A 24,286-nucleotide genomic window follows, 5' to 3' on the forward strand; every position below is an offset into this window, starting at 1 on the left:
GATGAAAATGAGAATGATACAATAACACACCTTCGGGTACATACATTTTTACACACTTGAGAGTGTAGATTTCGAAATAAAGTGGGATGAATCACCACGAGGACAACTTGTTGAGTTTAATATTGAACTCAGATGAGATTTAGTAATCATTTAAACAAACCTTATATCTTTCTCTCATACTGATATCTGTTCTGCAAAATCTGCGTAAGTATGCATTTGCAAAAAATTGAAATAGTTGATCAGTTCATTTTTAGTTCAGTTCGAAAGATTTTGTAGTGAATATAAATTGCATATCAAAATATTTTATAGTATAGATAAATATACAGAAGGAGCAAATTTATTTGTTTATGATTTATGGCTATTAAAATTCATAAATTAATTTAAGTAGATGCGTGATATAGTTACTGCATACATTTCATACATGTGCGCGGCGTCCATTTTACGAAAATTTTCTTTATTAATTTCATAAGAACGCAATCATGCCCAATTTACGAGAACTAGCCCGTGCCTGATACTTTGCAATGTTTGACGCCAGCATGTCATTGAAGTTCAATGATGAGTCATATTTGTCTCGGTTGTAAGGTAGTTAGCCCATGAGCAACATTATGAACATTTATGATAACACTCATGACATGATCAATTCAACGACAATTCAATCCGCAACATATTTATCGAGAAAACAACTCAATGACCCGATGATTCATTTTATGCACATACATACATTCAGTATCACGTTTAAAAATTTATACAAAATTTATTATAGGTCCCAAATGTTTAAAATGACGTACAGTTTTTGCAATAGCTTCAAAACAGACAGAGGGTGGAAAATATTATTACACCACTTTTGCCTATTCCGGCACTTGGATTACAAGAATTTTTATATATGTACGTACTAGTATGTAGGTAAGGAAATAAAGGGACACAGGTTGGCCACTAGTGCCCATCGATAAACCGACGGGAAAGAATAACTCAAGATTTCAACAATTCAAAAATGATTTCAGGATATCTATCCGAAAACTGCTTAAGCGTCGATGCATCTGGAAAGATTCCGCCCTTGTTTCTGAAATAAATATAAACATACAATTGTCAACTTGTTTCAAACCTCAAATAAGTCTGGCTGGACCACAATTCCTCAATAGTTTGTAACCCAATAACTGACTTAATTCGTATGAACTGTACACTCGTTTCATCTGCGTTCAAAAACTCGTGAGCATTTGTTCGGAGTAGGGCATTTACAATTTGTAATAAAGTATGCACCATTTCCCAAAGCAATTTTATACATTTTACTGAATTACAAACACCCGAGTGAATTGACTTAATTATAGCAAACCAATAAATCAAGTATCTAAATATAAGTACTCACTTGGCAATGATTTTCAGCGCTTGTTCCTGCAAAACGACCCCATTGTGCATCTCTCCCAGACGATACATCTCAGCCGCATTGTTGACCCCTAATCCGTCTATGAGATTCCTTTCGCACACATTCTTCAACATCTGAACCTCGAACTTTTCCGCAAATTTGAACAACTCCTGAAACAATGGATTGCCCCAACGCAGGACCCGACCGCAGTAAAGGAACCGTAAGAACTCTTTTAACGCTGGGGCCGAAATATCCTCCAAAATTATTCTCCCCTCCTTCGCCCCTTTCCCTTCATCTTGAAACATTTTCCTGAAGACGGGACTTTTACCTGCAAGTTTAATCAGAGCTTTATTAATTTGAAATACGCAAATAATCTTGCAACAAAATTGTTCCTGAGTAAATTCGTCATACAGTTTGTATTTAACATTGAATTATTTTCCGCAAAATTAAAATGTAAATAATTATCAGCTATTGTTACCTTTCCGTGATAAATCGTAACAAATATGTAGAAATGGAGTGTCTTCACTCGGTAATAATTTTACTTCTGAATTAATTGCTTAGCTTGTCACTTACCCGATAAGAGGAAGCGATGCGCCGGAAATTCTGCATTGTCCCCACAAACGAGCATAACATCTGAGAGATCTCCTGATAAGAACATGTCATCAAACCCGCCTAAGCGTACAGCTTCCTCGGCGCCCACTAGAAATTTGTTGGCGATGTCCTCATTTGCATAGGGAATAACTTCCCCACCTGAATAATAAATTATTATTTAATATGCATTTTTCTCTCTAATTAAATTTTACTTATGTAAAAAATAGCACTCACGTTCGCGGCATACGACAGAAAGATTTAGCCTTATCATGTGCACGGCATCATCCCAACTTGCGTCATCATTAGTCCAAATTCCGGCGTAACGGGTGTACACATTCTCCTCGCAATGGATCAGGTCATACACGAACCGTAATTCTTGCCTGGGCCCCGGAAGTCGAAATGGTGACGAAAAAAACTCCAAAGTAGCCGTGCGTAACTCGAGCTTTTTATTATGTTGGATGGGAAGTTGCAAAAATGCATTCACTTGATTGGCGTATATTGCGAAGGATCTAGAATTATTAGGAGTTGCTTATTTAAAAAAGTAAAAAAAAAAATCATAATTATCTTGATGGATATAATATTAAATAGTTCTTACAATTTGTGATCCACATGGGCAAGAAATCCAGTGCTGAATTTCAAATCTGGAAATACGAATCCCCCATTACCAAACTGGCTCATGTTTTGGTTTATTCGGGTGCGAGGTGGAATTTTAAAATCCCAACTAAATTCTCCACTTAATTCGTCCTTGATCTACAAAATTGATAAGTATAGTGTTGTATGTAATATGCACGTTTTAAGTCACATCATTCAGCCAGGTAATTAATCAGATATGTACATACCTCTAGCGCGGATGTATTCATTCTCTCCAGCGACATGTTCTCGTAAAACTTGCACACCTCCAAGATACGCTAAATACTAAAAGATTAATTGTAACAGTGCGTTACTTTATTGCAAACTTGATGTAAGAAGCAAAAATATCTGGATCTGGTTGTTTCACTGTCTCGAAAAGGAGTGAGCGTTTCTGTTGAAGTGGTTTGGCACGTACCCTCAAAATTCTCACAATGCAGTTGCATGAAGATTGGTATGTGCACATGTGGAAATGTAATAACCCTTTTTAAAGGGTCTGGAAAAGTTTCCAAATAGAACGTAGATTCCAGGAATATGTAGAAGAATTTATAAATCGTGACCATTTATGTGAACTTGTGGTCCATATGATGGTAATGTGCATATGTAGCGATGGTGGTGTACGGTTGACTTAGGATATGATAGGTCGTTCCCGTTTAAATATACGTATTTTAATTATCAGTCGGGTTAATCCACCCCCTATGATATCAAGTCAATTGGATTCGCTGGAAAAGAAAAGGGTTAAAAGTATTTTTAACAGATCGCTGGAATTTTGGGTACCGATGCATTATTTCATATGCAAATCAACAAATATACTAAATTATGTATGCATTCCTAGGGTATTGAGATTAATTACTGGCATTCATGGACATTTACATAGATTCATTATTAATGATTTTATTAAATTAATCCTGCTTCGGGTCCATACATATGCAAATATGCATACATTTTTAGCTAATAAATACACACAAATTTCAAACTGTACTGCAAATCTGGCATACCTACTTATTTATTGAAGAACATAATAACCAGTCGCAGAATTATTTTTAACTATATCGTACATAAGTATATGTGAAGCAAGTTAGAGCAGTTTACATTTATGACATTAATGTCAATATTTTCTAAATATATTATTTAAATAGAAAGAGTGTAAATTTATAAATTCATCATTATGCTAAAACTTCATACATAAAGTAGAAAACCTCAGCGAGGAATACAATCAAAGAAATTGCACACGATATGAAAAATATCACAATACTCGACACAATTTTCGACTCCAGTCCTAACGGTATTTTCATACCTTCGGTGACATCCTTCTTCCTCAACTCGGCTTCTTCATCGTAAAATTGAAATAATTTTACCTTCCCAAACTGCTCATATAATCCCGACCAATATTTATAAATCCCCGATGAAATTATCCCTTTCTGCCGCCTGATGAGCCCTTCGGCCTGCCTCCCATCGCCAAATAGTAGCCACATCCACCCCTTCGGATTCGTTCTGAGGACTCGCTCCCCTTTGGCAAACCTGACCCCAAACTTTTTCATTCTGCGATTTGAATATGGAAGAATTCTGCAAATGCTGTCCTTCGTGTCTACATAGGCCTTATTTTTGCATCCCTCTTTAGTTAAATTTCCAAGAAAGTGGTCCGGGTATTTATAAGCCATCGGGAATATGCGAGTATACCCGGTTTCCACATTCATTGCCATAGTTGCATGGGACAAATCGGCGATTCCTGGTTCCTTAGAATTTTTGAGATACCGAAAAATCAATTGCAATTCTGGAATGAATGCTCCCAAGGCGGGATTTTCATAAACTTCATAATACTCTTCTTTAATGGGAAAGTAGAACGTGAAATTGATCAGATCTTGAAATCCTTTGAATCGACTCGTCGGAATTGTTGGCTTAATTACTTCCGTTGTGAAGGCAGCCTTCCAACCCGTGTATAGAATCAGGCTGCTCCATATCCATATCGATAATAGGAGCAGGCTAAGTTTTGGGGTAATGTGAAATTTCATCGTAATCGGCTTTTCAATCAAAACCCCGAAGAGGTCGATTATTCTCGTTCCCATTTCAAAGATATAATTACCGGACAGGTTTGGAAATACAATAATCGCCGAAACTATGACAATTGCTAAAATGCTTAATGCCCAGCAGTATATGTCTGCCGGAGTGAGATAAAGTTCATATCGAAGGAGGGACTGCATACCGTCGCAAGTTATAAAGTTGTAGTCCATTTCGCCAATAAAGGTATAAAACACGTTCCCGTTCTGTGCGACGAAGAAAATAACGTCTTGAAATTTAGGCACGAAATAAGAAAGTTTATTCCTGAGACGTTTCGATGAGATGGACAAATTTTGCTTAAACGCTTCCTCCAGTAGGATAAAATCTAGGATCTGGTCGAAATCGAAAACTTCAAGGGTGCGATGTGCTCTGGTGAAATAATTGAAATCGAATGTTTCCTGGTTGTATTGATTTTTCAAATATTCCGCCACCTTTGCAACGCCCACTGAGAATTCGTGTTGGTCGATAATGTCGTAACTCCGCCGAGAGGAAACAAATTTACCTAAAGTTGTCGACCTGGCATTATCTGATAGCGATTTCTGCTCGATTTTTACAAGCCAGGTGAAGATATTCAACGCCATCTCGGGGGAGTCTGGTGTTTCGATAATTTTTGCATGATTTGAAGGACAATGGATACAAGAGTAGTATGCAATTTTGTTACCGTTACCATGAACTTCTTTCTTATTAAACATCTCAACAAGAAATATTTTAAGGTCTACGTTAGACGTGATTGAGTCAAGTAATGAAATCGTGCTAGAGAATAAATCCGGAGGAATGGCGGCAATTATAAATTTGTGAGACGTTGGGATGTTAACGAAAATCCTTGAAAGGACACGAAGTTTGTCAATCATTTCAGTTTGACTGCTTAATTTTGCCAGACCGACGTAGTAAATATTGGAGCAAACTTGTATTACTTGATCGCGGTATCGATATCGATACCGAAAATATGACGGAAGTATCGCCCTCGAATATCTTCTGTCTACTAGAAGAATATCTATCGAGGTCAAAAGTAAGATGGGTAGAGTGACTTGCAATTCGTCGAAAAAGTCGAAATCATCTCTAACATTGAGATGATTTTGCTCAATTATGAAAGTTGGGAGGCAAATGGTGGAGGTGAACGCGTTGAAGAATTGGACAATGTCAATCATTGTTTCCATTTTAAAAAGTGAGTAAAAATATTCTAATGCTACATAGACAGATTATGGTGGTTTCCAGACAGGACTAATTTTTGTAGCCTTCTGCAACCTCATTTGAACTTTGAAATAATATAAGTAAATCTAGCATTTAGCACAAGAGTGTGCGATTAAGTGTTTAATCTATGTACACTAGTTTCAAGTGGATTATCAACACATTGTAGAGAGAAACTATCTTGAAAATATCTTATCCTTAGTGCATAATACTTAGATATGTATGTATGTATGTATATTATACATGCATATTTTAGTCCTTCAGCTATTGGTTCCTTTGTGTTTCTTTTTTAGCACAAGTGCCATTAATGCTAGCATGCATGCATTAATTATTGTATGGAAGGATAAGTATTTCTGCAGACGGTCTTGTGATAACAATCGCGTTGAACATTCACCCTCTAGTATGAAAACAAGAGTAAGTATTGAATAAAATATTCTAAAAGATTAACATATTTACATACTTTATGTACATTTCAAGTTCATAAATGTCATAAGTATGTACAATGTACTTGCACATTTAGTAGGAAACATTTACAGCTTTATATCTTATTTACCACGTTCAATAAAAATTGTCTAAATAATCTAGGATTTTGTCTATATAATAATGTTAAGTACTATGTATCTATATGTATGTACATATCGCGTTTCTAAAACTACGCATGCATATATAGATAATCTACCATACCATGTTTTTGAGAAAATCTTGCTAGAATTTTAAGCTAACAGTTATGCATGTAAATATGTAGACCGACATATGTAATTAAAATAATTTCTCCAGACACCAAATGTAGATACATATTTATTCGTAATTCGGATTGCAGTATTCTTAAAAAGGGACTAAAAGTCAACCTGTCAATACAATTAAGTAATACACATACGTAACCTCTTAAGAATGAACCAAGGAAAATAACTTGTCATCGGTACGAATTACATACATATACACATCATTTAATCCTTTGTAAAATATGCTTAATTGAAAATTCATAGTCTTCTCTACTTAAACTCTTTATGTTTCTACTTCTCATTTAGCAATGCCACTAATTAACAATGATATGTAGGCATAGATAAAATTTGAAGCATAAATGCAAGAAAATATATGCACATGCACTTACTTAATTGGAAACATTTTATTATTCTCTCAATTTCATGCATTCTTTAATCAGGGTAACTTTGTCAGTGACGAGTCGAACATTGTAATTAAACCCGTTATGGCCTCACAAATACGTATGTACGTACATACATATAACAATAATAACGTAAATAGACCATAAATTTCAGCATTGTTAATCTAATTGTTCACATTCAGACTGTGTATATTTGTCGTCACATTATTTAACAAAAATTGTTGCAAAAATTTACACTTAACCAAATTTATTAATATTTTTCGAGGCAAAAATAAGATGATCTTTCTCTCAGCCTTTATTACATATTTGTTGGCCGCTTATCATTTTGAGACGACCAGTTGTGGTGGAGGGAGCCCACTTCGTAAGCTGAACTAATACTCATATCATAATTAAGGCATATGTAATTATATTTATAGTTGTCTTAGCTATGCCACCAATGGACCCAAAATTGGTGTGTTCAATGACAATGGCGATAGCTCAGCAGTGCCAAATGGGTTTGAACTGCATTATAATGCCGTGGTCATGCATGGCGCCGAAGACTACGACTACCACAACTACGACCACGACGCCACCGCCGACGACAGCACCACCACCCCCACCATCACCACCACCCACGGCAAGCCACTCAACAACAACAACCACAAAACCACCGACAACGGTACAACATTCCAAGCCCCCTCCAACCAGTGAGCCACCAAAGATAACTACAAGAGAACCCTCAAGACCACCCCACACGACTGAACCCCATTCAAAAGCACCGATACAGATCACGACAGAAGCGCCTAAATCTTCCCATAAACCATCGTCACATCCATCCACAATACAGCCCATAGTAGTCATAAGCACTTTAAAGCCGGCCGTGACAACAGTTAAAGCAACGTAAAATTTAAGATTAGCTAATAACTATCTAGACAATTAATAATAGATATATGCAAAACGAATTAGCAATACATTTATTTTTACGATCTTTGATATTCAACATGACAACATATTAACATTAAGAGTACTCACGACAAGGTCTTATTTCGCACTGCATGTGTCGTGAGGGGATTCGAAAATATGTGTAAATTTCGCAAAGTTATAAAAACAAACCTGCTATCCAACTTTGATTTAGTTGTCCTAGATTAGCTAAACAATTTATCCCACTTGTGATGAAGAAGATTAGGTTCCGAAATAATTTTGTGAAATAGAAACATAATAAGTTACTGGGTAAATTTGCGAAAAAAATTCCACGATTTTCCGGCAAAAGTTCTGTGGAAGTTTGGAATATGCATAGTAGTTATTCTCAACATGCGAGACATTCGAGATATCCGAAGAGGTACATATTTAGGGTTGTCCCGATTACCCGAATTATTTATCGTTACTATCAAAAGAATAATTGATTATATTGCATAATAATTTAAATATGGTACATATTTAAATGTATACATACTAATAAATTGGAGACGAATATGTCAGTAGAATGCTGCACATGTAGGTACAAAAGTACGTATGACATGCACACGTCACACACAAATACATAAATGGAACTTGTCCAAATTTGAGAGACAATGTATGTAGATACCTACCTAAATACATACGTTGACACTGAAATCTGTATGCTGTTAAGTAAGTCATAACCAGTTGTAATTTGTCATGACTGTCAAACTTTGAAAACATTATGCCATGGGAAATGATTAATTTTAGTGAATAGTCAAACTTGAAATTAATAGAATTCCGACTGAAATGAACGCAAATAAAACCGACCCAACCAAACACAACCGATCAACCACCACTGCAACGAATAACCATTTTTCTCTCAACTGCGGATCATTTCTTCGTCCTGACGTGCGTCCCACGTTGCCAACCACACCCACTTTTTCCTTGTGCGACTTATCCGGTTTTACTCCAATCATTAGGACATCTTGAATTGCTGTCTTCCTCAGATAAACTGGAGATTTTTCATTATCGTAATATTTTCCAGGATCCAATCTCAGTATCCATGGCAACCAGATTAGCAACAGCTTTTCCGTATGCCTTCCAATCGGCCTTGGTTCCTTACCCGACCGGATGTTAAGGTTTACTATGATCGTGCTCACCACGGATAACGCAATGGTGAACATGACACAGTTAAAGTATGTCCCGATTAGAGGAACGTTATCCGAATTGGCCGGCATGGTGGAGGTGATCTGATTTAGAAATACGATCAAACTGAACAACACGGTCACCCCGAGAGACAACTTTTCTCCGCTGTCCGGTGGCAGTGTGAAACCCAGGATGGCAAGGAATCCTAAAGTTCATTAGTTGACCACGGTTAAGTACAACTTGACTTGGTGTTATGATGCATATGCAAATTAATAGGTAGGCAATTTACCAATCAGAAACGCTGGCACAATCAAATTGAAGAAATAGTACATCGTCTGCCTCTTAATATGCAGGGTAAACCTGATGGTCAAATACTCTTCGGGACAGCATGTATATATTTTGGACACCCTTTTACCCGTCACACCCACCAGTTTCCACTCGCCATGCGGAATATAATTATCCAAGTCAATCCCATTCTTCAGCAAATTTACGTCCATCTCAATCGAGGAAAAAGTCCAGCTCCCAAAGCTAAGAGGACATTTTTGTGTATCAAATGGAAACCAGGTCACGTCCATTTTGCACGCTGATTTCAACACCATTTGCGGAACGCTGTAAATGAGCCCTTTATTCCCAACCAAGACGTTAAACTTCCCGCGGTACTCGCCAGATTCGAACATTGCATCACTCGCCATGTTGTACAGGAAGATGTCGGGCTGCCAAATTTTGACGGAAGGGATTCGCACCATGATGACGTCTTCAAAGTCGGACGCGTTCCAGTGGATGTATTCATCTATCCATTGCGTCGTCAAGTGGACAACGCTCGTAATATATTGTTGTTTTTCATTTACTTCAACTATTTGTTGCAAGCCGAGCCCAATATAAACGTTGAGGACGGTTTTGATTGAATTTACTGGACGACTTCGGGGGGTATAATTTGTGAGAATGTGGTCAATTATGGCGTCCTCTATGCGGGATGAGTTTACAGAGTGGATACAAATTAAGAGGAGGATGCTTAGTTTTGAAAGTAGCATGATAAGCAAAAAATGGGGTCAAGTATGTGTGTTGATGCTTCAAGTTGTTAATTTGAAGAATGCTAAGTTTCTTGGTAGACTGAAGTTTATGACGTTTGGTAGGAAAGTGGTGATAATTTATTAATTGTTGTCGCGTAGTATGTATGTATTTTGAAGTCTAGTTAGTAAATTAATTTTACAACAATTAGAATACATAATTGCATAAATAGTCACGGGGAGGATCGCCCACTTGACAATAAATGACTCCTCGTGCCAATCGAAGTTTTGTTATGAGTCGTCTGTTGACATTCACTTTCCGTAATCAGATTGGACTTGCACATGAATACAAGAATGTCCATTAAATTCCTTTTGTTACGATAGGCTTTAATTTGCTAGATTAGAAACTAATTTTTACGTAAATGTGTTTGTTTTATTAATAAAATTAATTTTTGTCCAAGAATTATTTCTATATATGTTAGACAGTTAAAAACCAAACAAATTGCTGAGCTAATTAAAATTGAAAAACAGGAATTAACTTACATATTATTTCCAAGTATTACTTTTAAATGATTCTTAAGTAAGCTTTGAGACCAACATAATTCCGACTGAAATTACAGCAAACAAAACTGACACCAACAAACACAATCTGTCGACAACTACAGCGGCGAATAACCATTTATCCTTCAGCAATTCGAGATTTGGGACTGTTTTGAAAAATGGTGATGATGTCACCTTAACTTCGTTGCCCTGGTACGACTTTGGTTTTTCGCCCTTCATTAAGACAGCATCCTCAATGGCACTCATGGTCCTCCTGAAGCTTTTGTTTCTTCCACCATTGTCATAGTATTTATGCAAATCCAATCTCAGTATCCATGGCAACCAGATTAGCAACAGCTTTTCCGTATGCCTTCCAATCGCCCTTGGTTCCTTACCCGACCGGATGTTGAGGTTTACAATGATCGTGCTCACCACGGATAGCGCAATGGTGAACATGACACAGTTAAAGTATGTCCCGATTAGTGGAACGTTATCCGAATTGGCCGGCATGGTGGAGGTGATCTGATTTAGAAATACGATCAAACTGAACAGCACGGTCACACCGAGAGACAGCTTCTCGGTACTGTCCGGTGGTAAGGTGAAACCGAGGATGGCGAGGAATCCTACAGAAAAAATAATGGGTCATTAAGGTCAAAAGGTCAAAACTCGGATGTTTGGTAACCAATGACAGTTTGCAAAATTATTTTTAGCAATTTTAGAATTTCCAAACTTCCCCGAAAGATCTGAAGTGTGTTTAAAACTGTATACATTTTATTGGGTTACGAACATCCGAGTGAATTCTGAATTTTACATAATTTAACTAATTTAACATCTCACCAATTAATGCACATGGCACGATCAAATTGTACAAGTAGTACATGCTGTTCCTCTTAATATGCAGCGTGAAAACCACCGATGGATACGAGTCACTACAACACTCGTAAAATTTATCCACCTTCTTTGCCTTGATCCCCACCAGGTGCCACTCCCCATTCGGAATGTAATACCGCATCATGTTTTCTTCCTCTCGAACCGTGAAGTCCATTTCCGATCCTGAATATGTCCAACTTCCAAAAATCAGGTCACACTTTTGCTCATCCCACGGAAACCAGGTCACGTCCATTCTGCAAATCGACTTTAGCATTTTTGGGGGCACGCTAAGCACGGTTCCGGTATGATTCACAATTACGTTGAGGATCTCACGGTTGTTGGCCGACTGGAGCATCTCCTCGTTCCCCATGTTGTACAGGAAGACGTCGGGTTGCCAAATTCTGGTCGAAGGGATTCGGACGTAGGTAATGTTGTCAAACTGGGAGACATTCCAGGTCAGGTTTTCGTCCGTCCAATTCCTCCACAAGTGAAGCACGCTCGTCATGTATTGATGTTTTTCATTTACTTCGACAATCTGGTAAATGTTGATACCTATTCCGACCATTAGGACGGATTTTGTCAATGGGACTGGCCTGCTTAACGGGGCATAATTCGCGAGGAGATGGTTGATTAGTTTGTCCTCCATTTTGGATGCGAGTGACGTTGATATGGTTAAGAATATAATTATCAGTAGCAATTTGATAGGTAGCGTCATCCTGAGAATGACTTCCTTTGTTGCTCCAGCTGTCGTGCTTTGTATCTGGGCGAAGAGAAATGATGCTCAGTTTGTGACACGCATTGTAATTTGGAGACAATTTGTCTGGACAATTAGTCTGGAGAGTAATTGATTAGTTCTTAAGTGGTCTAAGCGAGGTATTACTTAAGTAATTTGGTATATATAATTGAAACGGGCACAATATTTCATGTTAAGTTATCAAGAATAATACCACTTTCACTAATTACATACTTATTTGCAATTGCATTTAAGAAATAGTGCAAGGAAAATTGTTGTGTCTGCTTTTCCCTCACAGCGACAATTTTTTATCCAGTTTGGATAATACAGGAAGAGGAAGTGCATACATATTTCCGTAACTTATTGAGTTAACATAAAACTGTGAGCTATCAATGGCTTCGTTGTAATAATTTAGCACATCAGTTTAGTTAAAAAGGAGTGAATTTTTATTTCGGTGCGGTATCATAAATTCTTTAAAAGTATATGCATGTATTCCTTACTTATGTAGATATTAATAATCGATATCTCGTAAATTATAATGGGTCAATTGTTCAAGTACTTCACTGCTAATTAATAAAAAATACGCTAGTAAATGCATAACCTGTATAAGTAACTTTTACTCATTATGATCATCTATGTACAAACTCTACGATACTTGAGCTTAATTATGGCCTATGGCAAATTTATAAACTTTAATAAAAAATCGGCTCTACTTAACTAATTTCGTACTATATACTTTTCTATTCATAAATGTCTAATTTATTATGATGAAGTCGTCTAAATTAATTGATCCTTTTAGCACAATTCCAGCAAGAAATTTATTATATTGGGGGTACTCACGATAACCTTCGCATACCTCGCAAATCTAACAATTCAGCACACAATCATAGTTTCTTAAGTTATTAACTTATCGAGATTCCGCAACACTTTTTGCTCGACTGCCATGAGAAAATTGGCATGTCTTTATTTCGCAAAATATTTGCTAAATGAGTTTTCACGAGAAATAAGACGCTGTCGTGAGTACCCCCATTACACCATGCTTGCATTAACACCCAGATAATTTAAAGTCTATAGAAGAAGTAATACTCAACAAAATGTTATCATCCCTTAATTTACACACATAATTTTACATTAAAACACTCATTAAATATAGATTAGATAGGTGCATCTTATCCCTAGATATTTGTTGTCCCTTAATTATCCTTAATTGTTCACTTTTTCCCATCACTTGGGCAATAATAATAAATTTCGATCCCATCAACAAACAAACCCCCTTAACACCACATTATTTTAAGCACTTCTCCCTAACTACTTATTCTCAACAACCAATTATTTCGCCCTGATTTTGATTTTTTATCCAATATTACATTGTATTTATGAAGCGTTTCCGTTGCTTATTTTGTTATTTTGAAAAATTTGATTGATTAATTCCCTCTCTTTGATTGTTTGTGCATTTGGCAAATAATACATATACATAAATTTTGTATTTATTTTTTCTTAATTAATAAATTTAATCCCCTATTCAATAAGACTTTCAGGGTCCTCCTTCCTCAACACGTATGCACACCAGTAGGCGACATTGAAGAAAGCAAACAGTAGTGGAAACACGATCCTGGCAATGACATCAATCCTCTTCGACCTCGATGGGAATCTCGCCAACCAAGTTTTCGTGCACGTCCCGGCGTTGAGGAGACCACCAAAGTGCATCGCACAGCGAGATTCGTGCTCATAGTTGACCGGCCACTGTTACAGGAAAGAGAAAGTTTTGTAATGAGTGAAAGTATTTTACACGGCAAAATTACCATATTTGTGTAGGTAACTAACCAACGCTGTTATTGGATGGTTGCAATCCCCTGCGCCATAATAAGTGGGGCTTTTCCCTTGTTGAAACCTCTGTTGGTCAGCGTCCCACTGTTTCCTCTGCTTAATCACGGCTGCCCTGTGCTTATCCTTGCGGGAGGTGTAGTTGACCAAAGCGTACTCTAGGAGAGCGCCGAACACGAAGGTTAAGCATACCCCAGTCCACACGTCGAGGGCCTTTTATTGTAAAGGGCGATGTACAAAAAGTGAAAGCATTAGTATTCTTGTCACAATAAGAAATTTAATATTACCTTCGTGTACGAGACCGGAGGAAGCTTCTGATTTATGCCGGACGTCTGAAAAAAGAAGGTGAAAGTTGGAGAAAGTTTACTTTTGTTAGGGTTTTTAATATTCATGAAGTGTGGTCACAAATTATACATAACTGAAAAACCTACAGTGCAGCCTTATTTTGCCCGAGTCAGGTTGTTTTTATTATTTAATAAATTGAGAGGGGTACCACCAGTACAACTTTTGTTTTTATTTTTCGACTTGATGCTTAATTTGCATATTCTATGTATGTGTTTGCAAAATTTCAAGTCGAATGGATAAGTTTTAAGAGCGTAATATATGGACAGAAAGACAACAGTGATGTTTAGATAAGCCCTGACTTGGGTAAAAAACTGAGTAATTGCACAAGGGTCGCATATCTAAATAGTTTAAAGCCGTAGCTTTAATAAAATATCTAAAATTCTAACATAGGAAAAAAATTGCGCTTATTTTTTTTGCAAACATGTCGTTGTTTTACGAATTTCTTCTACCCCAAAATCCATCTTCTTACCTGCGTTACCATTGTCAAAAGCGTGGTGACCCCGAGTGGAACACGAGCCGGTACAGCGTCAGGATCCAGCCAGAAGCTCACCCAGGAGACGATGACCAACATACAGCTCGGAATGTAGATTTGAAGAAGGTAGTAACTGAACTGTCTTTTAAATAAGAGGTCGACCCTGAGACACGAATACGTCCCCGTGTTGGTCACACTGTCGCAGTAATCTAAGAAAAAACAGTGTCACGAAAAATGTGCACAAAATTCGGGTCCAAATAATCTTAACTCTTCAACCACACCTGTCGTAAATTGCTCCAACGCAAACCTCGGGAGATGCAAATTGCTAATGATTTGCACCGGGTGGGTATGTTTCCATTTGAAAATTACGTCATCCGTGGTCCAACCGTCTGAGAAGTGGAAAATTTGCATAAGTACTTAAATTAGCATATTTAATATTCATACACAATCATCGTTTACTCACACGAAGCCATTCGCAAAGTGCAGACCTGTTTGTCCAACGGAAACATTTTGAGAATCATGGGACACGAAAGTGTGAGCGAGATTCTGCAACAACAAATTTGTAATCCAATCACCAAAATCCCGTCGTGTCGTTGAATAAATAACTCAACGTGCCATGTACATAAATCTATTTACCTCAACGAGTACAGGATCTCGCCATTCGGATAAATCCGAATATACACATTCGGCGTAATAATATTGTGCAAGTGGCCTTTCCGCTCGTTAGAAAAGAATAAATCGGGCATCCAAACTTGCGATGAGTTGGTCAAAGTTAGGTACGCGAGGTCATCTGAAATATACAAGTTTGCAGTGAATAAATACCAGCCAAACTTTCCCCCCTGGAAATTTAGTCCCTAAGAAAAAAACTTTTTAATTAACGCCACCATCCATCTCGCTAACCTGGTGGTTTTGGTCGAAACGTGTCAAATCTCAACCTTTCATCCGTCCACTGCTCGCGAAATGTGAGTTGCACGCTGTACTCCTGTCAAGAGAAAATATGAGAGATGGTTTACTTTCACTTTTCCCCTTCATCTCAAAACCAAACAAGTAATAAATTTGGTTTTGCCAAGCGAAAAGAAAAAACAGCACCGGATCCATCATCATTTTCTACCCGGGTGAACTTTCTCCCCGCAAATTATTGCATGAATTTAACCGGAACAAACTTGCCACTCGGCTTTCACCAAGCATAACTAAAGGCTCCATCCATCTGGACTAATTCCCACACTATGCCGTCCCACCCTCCTCCATCCGGATGGCAACGGGTTACTTACAGAATAGCAGAGGCACAAACTTTCAAGTGTATGTGGGCCGTATATCAGCCCTGATTGCACCAAAGAGAAAGTGGAATAAGGGCTCAAGTTTACTTTATTTGGTTAAACTTTGCTTGAGTTTTTGTCCTGGGATGATTTACTGCGGAAATAAGGAGACTAGAGACGTTGTAAACAGACTAAGAGATGCGAGATTATCAAGTTTAACAAGACATATAACGTTAAAGTGGATACGATGCCGATAAACTATTCATTCAAGGATTTGTCATGTTGCCTCCGCCAGAAAAAATATAGCTGGAATTAGTATCTACTAAAGTCTGTAAAGGATCGTGTCCTCTTTTAATTTTAGTTTCAACCATGCACATACATACTTTTTCTGTACAGCAAAACCAGTCCCAGATTCCAGACACACATGCCCACAACACTTTGTAAAACACACATTACCCAAGATTATCACACGATAAAATTGCTCCACAAAAAAGACCCTGTTTAACACAAAGTTCCGCACTTTTGTCCAACTAAATTCCCCATAATCCGACCCGTTAAAAAATTCAGGATCCTATCTGACATGCATAGTTTGCCCTGGAGAAAGCAGCAATCTCCCAACCACATCCGCCAAACTTTCTCTCCTCCCGTTTGTCTAATCATCTCCCGTTATCGTCACACTCATCTACTAAAATTTGTCTCGCGTTCCCATTTTCCTGCCCGTTGCGTTCCAAATGTGGTTTCTCACAAGCACTTACTTTCACCCATCCACCCACCCACCAACCCTCATCTATCTCTCCCTCCCTTGATTTGTCATTTGTTTGCTTACTTTTACTTTACAACAAGCCATCAAGATTCCTCCCCACCAGAGAAGCAGCGAGATCGATAGTGTGATGGGATGGAAGAGAGCGAGCGAAAATGGAGATGACGGAGTGCTGGTGAGAGAGAGAGAGAGAGTGAAAGTAAGGTGAAATTCACGTCTACTTATCTACCAATGGAAGTATATAGCCTGCTAAAGTTTTCGTTTCGGTGACTAAACTAACATCACGTCCTGTCCGACGTAATAAACCCAGGACTGAAAACCTGCCCTGGAGTATTAGTGGGAAAACTGGGCAGAAGAAGAAGGCCCCTCTAGGCGGCAGAGAGGGGAGAAAGTTCATTATTATTACCGTTATTACGGAGCAGGCAGTCTACTCACTTACATGCAAACATCCTCCTCTCTTCCCTTTCTTTCCTCTTCTTCCTGCCGTGCAAACCAGTCGGATCTGGATGTCTGGATACGTACGTATCTCACTCGCATCGCAGCTAGCGAACCACGTAGCCCACTTTTTCCGACATGACAGGAAATAAATGAGATATAAAAGGCAGGATGTACGTGGATGATAATAATGTTATCATATTCTGGACAGGAGGACGAGCACGGATTGACTTTTATGGATTCTTCCAATTTTTTATCATCAATCAGACCAATTTATTACACCAAATTATGACAGACTTGGCAAAATTTGAAATTCATGATTTCCTTGATTGCATCAAAGAGATTTAAATATTTAGTTTTTGCTGACTGAGTAACAACTTTCCCTATCTTTTTACTCACTCACTCACTTCTCTGTGCAATCAAATCAAGAAGAAGGAGGACGAGAAGAGAAGCCCTTTGTATGTAATTCTATTCTCCTATTATTGTCGTCAGGATGTCATTTGTTACAAAATTCGGGGAAGGAAGACCCACATACATACATCTTGACTTTCTCTTTCCAACTAACAAGTCGTCAACTTCAACTTTCTCTCCCCCGAAAAAAAAACGAAACCCTTGCTGTTTTCTTTCCCGTTGTTGAGAAATATCTCATTACGAAATATGTCATCATGCCATCCTACCAAATGTTTATTCTCCATTGAGTGACAACTATATACTGTATCCGACAAAATAACAAAGGCCCACTTCACACAATGCATTGCAAAGAAAAGGAGAAAATCGTCGTCGCATGTCTTAACGCCATGTCACGATTTCTCTCAAGTACATATTACATTAATGGGATGGGAACATTCCTCTCAGTCGTGGAAGCCCGTTGCCATGACGACCACCGTAACTATAAACCTCCTTTGAGGGAAATATTATTACTTCTTTCTTTTTTCTTCTTCTACTTCCTCGAGGGAAGTTTGATTGAAGGTAATGATAAATAAATAGATCGATGAGGGTCCCTCTCCCCTTGAGGACGAGACGGATCGATATTTTTGCAAAAAGAGGAAAAAACGAGAGACAAATTTCGATTTATATTTTCTCCTCCCGTGCACTCTTCACCTCATGGCGAGCTACATAGTTACGTAATAAGTAAGTGTGTGGCTCGATGCAGTGAAAGAAACTTTTCAACATGAAAAAGCAAATAAAACATTTCTCTACTTTACTCACCATCTTTACATCATCGATTCTCGCTATGCTGCGAACAAACATGTTGACATAGACCACCGTGGCGTCTGAAATGGGATATAAAAGTGAGTGAAAGTGCCAAATATTGGCGAATTCTGGGAAAGAAAGGAAAAGTAGCAAATACAAAATATTTATGTTGGCGGAAAACTTTTTTGCACCTCGGATTTTGCAAAGTCACCATCATCATGATGAGTTTGCTCCAATTTTTCACTTAATTTTTTATAAATCATCTCCTCACCCGTTCCTGCAGTCCCGTCCGGTCGGATCTTGTTGTCATAGCGATCAGTGTCCAGCACTTTGTCGAGGATGCGTTTCTCAATTTCACGAACGTTAACGAGCTTCGTGGAGTACACGCCAGATCTGCGGGCAAAGAGTAAAAAAAAGAGAAAGTGAAAGATCACCTTTCTCCCAGGTCGAAGAGAGAGACATTTCTTCCTAACAAGACGTCCCACACAATGAGACACGGACTTTCCTCTCCCTTCACGACAGATATGGATGAATGATTATCTACCCGACTGCACCGAGCTCCACGGAGACTAAGTACGAGTGGTGAAAAGGAGTGAAAGGAAAACTTTCTCGATTAAATTAACATGTCCTTCTCAGAAGAAAAAAAGTAGGGAAAAACTTTCACTTTTTTCCTCTCCAACGAGAAAATATCTACGACCAACAGCACAACAAGTTTTTCCAGTCAAGGTGTAGTCTCCTTGCTAAATAAAGTCTGCAGCTATCTAACTTTCCAAATTTAATTGAAAAAAAGAATCAGTTTAAATAACGGAAATAAATAAACATTTCTGCATCATTTCACGAAACTTTTCAAATTACGGGAAACATTCTATTAAAAATTCATCCCTACACACAATTACACGTCTGACATGGCACATAAAACGTAACAATGCAAAAAATGAAGTATTTATCATCCCATCCAATCCACCAAACCAAACCAAACGACAAAAGGTTTCCTCTTCCCATTCACGAATATAACGATCCCATTCTCTCCCTCATTTCCTTTTACGCTCTGCCCTACGCGTTTCTATCATAAAAAATGAGAATCCACAAGTAAATTGGCAACTTGCCTCAGCTCCTCTGCTTTCCCTACGTACGTAGATTACATTATCTCCCATATCATAACCATGCAGCCCTACATACACGGCTACCTCAACAAATCCCCCGCTCCTTGCCAAGTGGTCATGTTTTCACGCCTAATTGAGCCCCCACTCCATAAAGTAAATTGTTTACAAGATTTATTCAACACCAAATATGTAGGTAATTTCCTCCACCACTTACATAAAGCTCGGCTGGACAGAGAGTAGGACGCAGAGGATGAAGGAAGGCCACAACCAGGCGGAGTACCACCCACCAGAAAGTAAGCTTCGGAAACCAATCATTTTCTTTGCTGGGTTTTATCTACTTTTCAATTTCTTAACTTATTTATTCAACCACACGACACGACGATTTCCATGGTTTTGGCACGTACACACGGGAGGAGGAAAATTGGATATACGCAAAAAACAGTGTCAGATGCGAACCTCTCTCGTCGTGCTTGACGTCCTGCTGCTGAGTTCTTACTGCTGGGAAAGTTGTTGGGAAGGAGAGAAAGAAAGAGAAGAGGATGAAAAGGCTGCTTTCACCCGTTTTCGAGAGATGTGAACTGGTGGCGGATCCGACTGCCGTGCTCGCACCGAGAGAGGAATGGAATGGAGAAAGTAAGCAGAGATGCTGTTGGATTTGTGTGAGTGAACACTTAACCAAACCAGCTCGATGCTCCTAGCCTGACAGGGTGAGATTGTGGGGAGGGGGACATTCATGGAAATTCAAGATTCGATACAAAGAATAAAAACGGGTAGGATTTTATTCCCAAAATTTTTACGCAGTCTGTGCCAATTCTGCCCCGTTGTGCGTAACGCTGGGTGAAAGGAGGAAGAAACTTGGTCGGATATGGTGCCTGTAGCGAGAGGGAAAGGTGGGTGAAAGTTCGCACTGGTTGATGCAACTCGAAAAGCGGGGCTTAACATGAGTATACCAAAACTCTAGCAAACCACTGCTTGCCCTTGTACATATTTATATCGGGCTGGATGTGACGGGTGGAGGCAGGCAACTTCCAATCTCGGCAGGGGCGAAGCACGCCACGTGGAGAAAGTCAGACTCTCACTTCTAATCAATATTTTAAATATGTACGAATATAAAATCCTAGGCGAAAAAATGTTGCAGTTTATGCAGCCCATAGAGTCTCACTAATCCTCCCAGTCGTACTTATCCTTATGTAATGAATGTAGTAGACAAAGTTCTTTAAATGGGGAAAGTTTATCCCAACCTGTTTTCTCTGGGCAACTTTCTCTCTGCTTCTTCTGTTTCTCCCCGCAGCGTGGGACGGGATGGAATGGGATGGAATTTCCACGTCAAAGAGAGCAACAGATCGAAAACATCTTATCTCGTAGTTATATAACGGCTTTGTAGGGAAGAGGAGAAAGAGAAAGCAGACGGCAGGCAGGCAAGCTCGCCTGGTTAAATGGGTTCACACATATCCACGATATTTGGAGGAGATGTTAACAGGAATTGGATCGCCTTGTGGCGATGTGGAAGTGGATGGAGTGAGCCTGTTGGTAACAGACACTTGTCGCATCGCGTCGGATTCCACTTCACGTCTGGAGAAGGCAAGGGCATGAAATGGCACATAATCGAAATCGCATCTGAAGAGGAAACTACTTATGGGGCTTGTCACACGTGTGCATAGTGGGCAAAGTTTCCCAATTAAGAAAAACTTTGCTAATTTGTTAGATCCTGAGATATAATGGTTATCCAATTACGGTTTCTTTGGAAATTTGAGAAACTTTATGAGAGACTTAATTAAGGTCAAGGGGTAAAAAGGGTATTATGTGGGTTTCGTTGTGGTATGGATAGTTTTTTACTGTGGAGGTGGATTAAGTTGCATGCTTATACATATTTTGAACGTGTACTTTCGCATGTTTTATTTGAAATATGTTTTTAATGTGTAGTTGGTGCTTTGTAATTGGTAAGCTGAGGAGTAATAATATTTGTAATAAGTATCTATTTCCATGTATTCATATAATCTAATTTATTTAATTATTTGATCTATTTGCCCCAAACTTATGTGCTGTAAAATACAAATATGTCAGGCATAACGAGCTTTGTAAATAAGCAAGCTTGATTAATAAATAACAATAATAATAATAAATACTAAATAGTTGATCGCAATGCTTTTTGACTCCATATTACATATACATAGTCTCAATTGTCACTCTACATTACTACAAAAATATGTCCAATGTTCTTACAAAGACTGTCATAAAAGTATCGACTACGCCTAATTGTAAACCGTCACCACCTGCAATCCTGCATGTATCAGCGGGCTCATAAGGCGTCACTATCGTTGGATATTTAACTTTAAAATAAGAATTTCGGCGAATCTTTCTGGACGCACAGATTCCCACGTGGTCCTCGTACCTTCTCTTCCTCTCCATCTCCTCTCTGATTTCCTGTGTCCAATTGAACTTGGTGTTTAACGACTCCTCCAAGTCACCAGCCAATTCGGTGGGCTCATAAACGTGGAATTTTGTTAATATACTTTCCGAAGTATCAACTCTATATATATTAAAATATTTAGTTAATCAGTCAATTATTACGTTTTTTATCCCATTTGAGACTAACCCCGTCCAATTGGTGATCCCCAAATCGGCTACTGAAAGCTCAACACCATATAAAGACCCGCAAACCTCAATCGTCTCAATTTTGGGGTAATACCAAAGGAATGCTTGGCACATTTCGTCCTCCGTCGACATACCTCCTGTGACAACTTTCCCCTTTTTCCAAACGCTGCCATAGGTGCATTCTTAATTTGGTAAAATTCAAAATTCGGGATACAGAAAATTAGAAATATTTTCATGACTACTTTTTTTCTATTTAAATTTTAAACTACATAGTAAAATTTACCATAAGTTAAATGATCCCCTGGTAACACGATAACTTCCTGGTTTAAATGCTTATTTTGTTGGTAGTTGAAGTCATAATGGTCATCAAAATCGGGCCACTCGAGTTCCTGCTGGTCCCTGAATTGCCTCAGTTTCAACTTTCTCCCGGAAAGGTGTGAATGCAGGAGGGCGTTAAAAATCTTGATTCCTCCCTCGGGAAATTGTTTCGACGTGCATTCTGCCCCACAGTGACCCACGGTGACGAAATTCTCTGCGTTTGGCGGGATTGTGATTGACAGTGTGACATCGTGACCAACCGTCAGCAGTCCAGCGTCAATTGGTCGAGTTTCGTTCGTGTAGAAGAATGAAACACCGGTTTCAAACTGGACACCGGTTCTCTCGTCGGGATTATCATAGTGGATTTCCAACATGTAGAATGCCTCTTTTCCCTCCTGGTCGCCATAGCCGATAGGGTAGCCGACATTTTCGGGAAAGACCATGCGCTAGTTTTATAGAAAAGTGGATCAATTAATGTTGAAAATTATTAAAAATTAGCGATGCACAGAAATGTTCTAGCATTAACAAGAAAAAAATAATTATACAAATATTCATACATATTTTTAACCCCCATCTCACCTTGCCTCCTGTCGCCCACACGTACAAGTATTCCTTGCAATACTTTTTCAACCACATAACTGGCTTAAGATTTTCCCAATCGTAAGCAAGATAACAGTTATCTCCCAAATACTTGTCCACGGTATAATTTCCCATAATTTCTGCAATCGGTATGATATCAGTGGCATAGCAGTTGTACAGGATAAAGTGATGTGTGTGGGCAGATTTGGGAGATGTGAGTCAAACTATATATTGATGGATGAACACGATAATTTAATCGTAGTCTTACATATTGTTATTAATTGTAATTTAAACTCACGGCTACAATGTGGTGCTTCTTATCTAGTGCTGGACCTTTGTGAAAACTGCACCAGTACGACGTGTCGCTTGGAGGCATAACCATGTCAAGCACCATTTTATGTTCTTTTAGCCTGTCGTAATGTTTAGTTTAACTAAATTTTCTTAAATTATTTAAGGATGAATTATTTACTTGGTAAAATCCACTTCTGGAATCAGAGCACCGCGTAAGTTTACCGATTTGGTTCCACGTCTCGTACTTGTGTGATATGCAATTTCGTCCGTGATACCAAACGCCCAAATCAACCGGGTCATATCCATCTAAAATATAAATAAATAATTAGTTAATCATGATTAAAATGAACTAATTATAATTCCATCTCGCTCAACGCACCCCGATCGGGTAGTCCTGATCATCACAGGTGTCAATTAATCGGGAAAATTTAAGATATGTCCGATTCCCGGATTCTCTTGCGTCGTGAAGCTCCCAATCTGAATGCGCGTCTACGATCGGTTCGACAGTTCCCGTAGCGTGACGATCCTGTTGAAAAAACGGTATGTTTAATTATTAAATTCCCATTAAATAGAAGATATATATTTATTTTACACAAAGTTTAATTACCGATGAATAATGGTCCCCGTTGGGCAAGACACCGGCAATGAAGATATCAGCCCCGGTCATCCCGCCCTGTGGAGAAATTCCGAACCCCACCCAACCCAAGGTTTCAGCCTCGAGTTCAAAAGTTATCGTTTTTGTGACCTCATTAACCGTCCAATTCAGCCAAATTTTCTCAGCTGTATCCAACCACTCGCCATTTCGGCTCTTTTGCAATTTCGCATTAGAGTTTTTTATTATATTTGCCTTGACACAAGGGTTAAAAAGGACGACTAAGGTCACGACGGAGGAGATGGTTAACTTGAACATTTTCTTAAAATTTGTGAAGGTAATTTGTTTGAGTTCATTTGCT

The 24,286-nt window shown here is 38.5% G+C and overlaps 6 protein-coding genes across 6 annotated transcripts; all 6 read right to left on the reverse strand.

Annotated features, from left to right (window-relative positions):
• Positions 1-706: 706 nt before the first annotated feature.
• LOC118435684 (BTB/POZ domain-containing protein At1g55760-like) lies at positions 707-2,954 on the reverse strand. The gene is made up of 6 exons (XM_035852072.1): positions 2,791-2,954; positions 2,547-2,701; positions 2,186-2,460; positions 1,934-2,110; positions 1,364-1,688; positions 707-1,060 (listed from the first exon to the last, which is right to left on the reverse strand). Exons 1-6 carry the CDS (start codon positions 2,824-2,826, stop codon positions 970-972), a joined length of 1,059 nt encoding a protein of 352 aa, XP_035707965.1. The 5' UTR covers positions 2,827-2,954; the 3' UTR covers positions 707-969.
• A 5,675-nt stretch (positions 2,955-8,629) lies between these two features.
• Positions 8,630-10,042, reverse strand: LOC110850401 (neuronal acetylcholine receptor subunit alpha-7-like). Its single transcript, XM_035852416.1, has 2 exons — positions 9,301-10,042; positions 8,630-9,216 (listed from the first exon to the last, which is right to left on the reverse strand). Exons 1-2 carry the CDS (start codon positions 10,040-10,042, stop codon positions 8,630-8,632), a joined length of 1,329 nt encoding a protein of 442 aa, XP_035708309.1.
• A 222-nt stretch (positions 10,043-10,264) lies between these two features.
• LOC110850402 (neuronal acetylcholine receptor subunit alpha-7-like) lies at positions 10,265-12,024 on the reverse strand. The gene is made up of 2 exons (XM_035852124.1): positions 11,396-12,024; positions 10,265-11,181 (listed from the first exon to the last, which is right to left on the reverse strand). Exons 1-2 carry the CDS (start codon positions 11,991-11,993, stop codon positions 10,595-10,597), a joined length of 1,185 nt encoding a protein of 394 aa, XP_035708017.1. The 5' UTR covers positions 11,994-12,024; the 3' UTR covers positions 10,265-10,594.
• A 560-nt stretch (positions 12,025-12,584) lies between these two features.
• LOC118435622 (glutamate-gated chloride channel-like) lies at positions 12,585-20,076 on the reverse strand. Its single transcript, XM_035851927.1, has 11 exons — positions 19,765-20,076; positions 18,719-18,840; positions 18,463-18,527; positions 15,703-15,784; positions 15,439-15,592; positions 15,266-15,348; positions 15,084-15,191; positions 14,800-15,011; positions 14,273-14,317; positions 13,986-14,198; positions 12,585-13,904 (listed from the first exon to the last, which is right to left on the reverse strand). Exons 1-11 carry the CDS (start codon positions 19,863-19,865, stop codon positions 13,680-13,682), a joined length of 1,410 nt encoding a protein of 469 aa, XP_035707820.1. The 5' UTR covers positions 19,866-20,076; the 3' UTR covers positions 12,585-13,679.
• Positions 20,077-20,981: 905 nt separating this feature from the next.
• On the reverse strand, positions 20,982-24,047 carry LOC118435623 (DBH-like monooxygenase protein 1 homolog). Its single transcript, XM_035851928.1, has 8 exons — positions 23,941-24,047; positions 23,713-23,859; positions 23,512-23,639; positions 23,341-23,452; positions 23,043-23,266; positions 22,429-22,909; positions 22,147-22,327; positions 20,982-22,080 (listed from the first exon to the last, which is right to left on the reverse strand). Exons 5-8 carry the CDS (start codon positions 23,175-23,177, stop codon positions 21,747-21,749), a joined length of 1,131 nt encoding a protein of 376 aa, XP_035707821.1. The 5' UTR covers positions 23,178-23,266; positions 23,341-23,452; positions 23,512-23,639; positions 23,713-23,859; positions 23,941-24,047; the 3' UTR covers positions 20,982-21,746.
• On the reverse strand, positions 23,320-24,243 carry LOC118435902 (DBH-like monooxygenase protein 2 homolog). The gene is made up of 4 exons (XM_035852417.1): positions 23,941-24,243; positions 23,713-23,859; positions 23,512-23,639; positions 23,320-23,452 (listed from the first exon to the last, which is right to left on the reverse strand). Exons 1-4 carry the CDS (start codon positions 24,241-24,243, stop codon positions 23,320-23,322), a joined length of 711 nt encoding a protein of 236 aa, XP_035708310.1.
• Positions 24,244-24,286: the final 43 nt, after the last annotated feature.

This window comes from Folsomia candida, unplaced genomic scaffold, assembly GCF_002217175.1.
Source record: "Folsomia candida strain VU population unplaced genomic scaffold, ASM221717v1 Fcan01_Sc005, whole genome shotgun sequence".
Classification (NCBI taxonomy): Eukaryota; Metazoa; Arthropoda; class Collembola; order Entomobryomorpha; family Isotomidae; genus Folsomia; species Folsomia candida.

Bases quoted from the DNA above. Each gene is read 5' to 3' on its own strand.
- LOC118435902 (XM_035852417.1), bottom strand. From the start codon at position 24,243: ATGTTCAAGTTAACCATCTCCTCCGTCGTGACCTTAGTCGTCCTTTTT. The intron at 23,860-23,940 runs GTAATTAAACTT...TTTTTTCAACAG, and splicing joins ACGGGGACCATTATTCATCG to GATCGTCACGCTACGGGAAC. The intron at 23,453-23,511 runs GTAAATAATTCA...ACATTACGACAG, and splicing joins CCAGAAGTGGATTTTACCAA to GCTAAAAGAACATAAAATGG.
- LOC110850402 (XM_035852124.1), bottom strand. From the start codon at position 11,993: ATGGTCGGAATAGGTATCAACATTTACCAGATTGTCGAAGTAAATGAA. The intron at 11,182-11,395 runs GTGAGATGTTAA...TTTTTTCTGTAG, and splicing joins CGTGCCATGTGCATTAATTG to GATTCCTCGCCATCCTCGGT.
- LOC110850401 (XM_035852416.1), bottom strand. From the start codon at position 10,042: ATGCTACTTTCAAAACTAAGCATCCTCCTCTTAATTTGTATCCACTCT. The intron at 9,217-9,300 runs GTAAATTGCCTA...AATGAACTTTAG, and splicing joins TGTGCCAGCGTTTCTGATTG to GATTCCTTGCCATCCTGGGT.
- LOC118435684 (XM_035852072.1), bottom strand. From the start codon at position 2,826: ATGTCGCTGGAGAGAATGAATACATCCGCGCTAGAG. The intron at 2,702-2,790 runs GTATGTACATAT...TCAATTTTGTAG, and splicing joins TGAATACATCCGCGCTAGAG to ATCAAGGACGAATTAAGTGG. The intron at 1,061-1,363 runs GTGAGTACTTAT...TATTTATTTCAG, and splicing joins GCGCTGAAAATCATTGCCAA to AAACAAGGGCGGAATCTTTC.
- LOC118435623 (XM_035851928.1), bottom strand. From the start codon at position 23,177: ATGGGAAATTATACCGTGGACAAGTATTTGGGAGATAACTGTTATCTT. The intron at 22,910-23,042 runs GTGAGATGGGGG...CTATAAAACTAG, and splicing joins TGTGGGCGACAGGAGGCAAG to CGCATGGTCTTTCCCGAAAA. The intron at 22,081-22,146 runs GTTAGTCTCAAA...TAATATATATAG, and splicing joins GGGATCACCAATTGGACGGG to AGTTGATACTTCGGAAAGTA.
- LOC118435622 (XM_035851927.1), bottom strand. From the start codon at position 19,865: ATGATTGGTTTCCGAAGCTTACTTTCTGGTGGGTGGTACTCCGCCTGG. The intron at 15,785-18,462 runs GTGAGTAAAGTA...TTCTCTTGACAG, and splicing joins GAATCGATGATGTAAAGATG to GAGTACAGCGTGCAACTCAC. The intron at 15,012-15,083 runs GTGTGGTTGAAG...GTTTTTTCTTAG, and splicing joins GTTGGAGCAATTTACGACAG to ATTACTGCGACAGTGTGACC.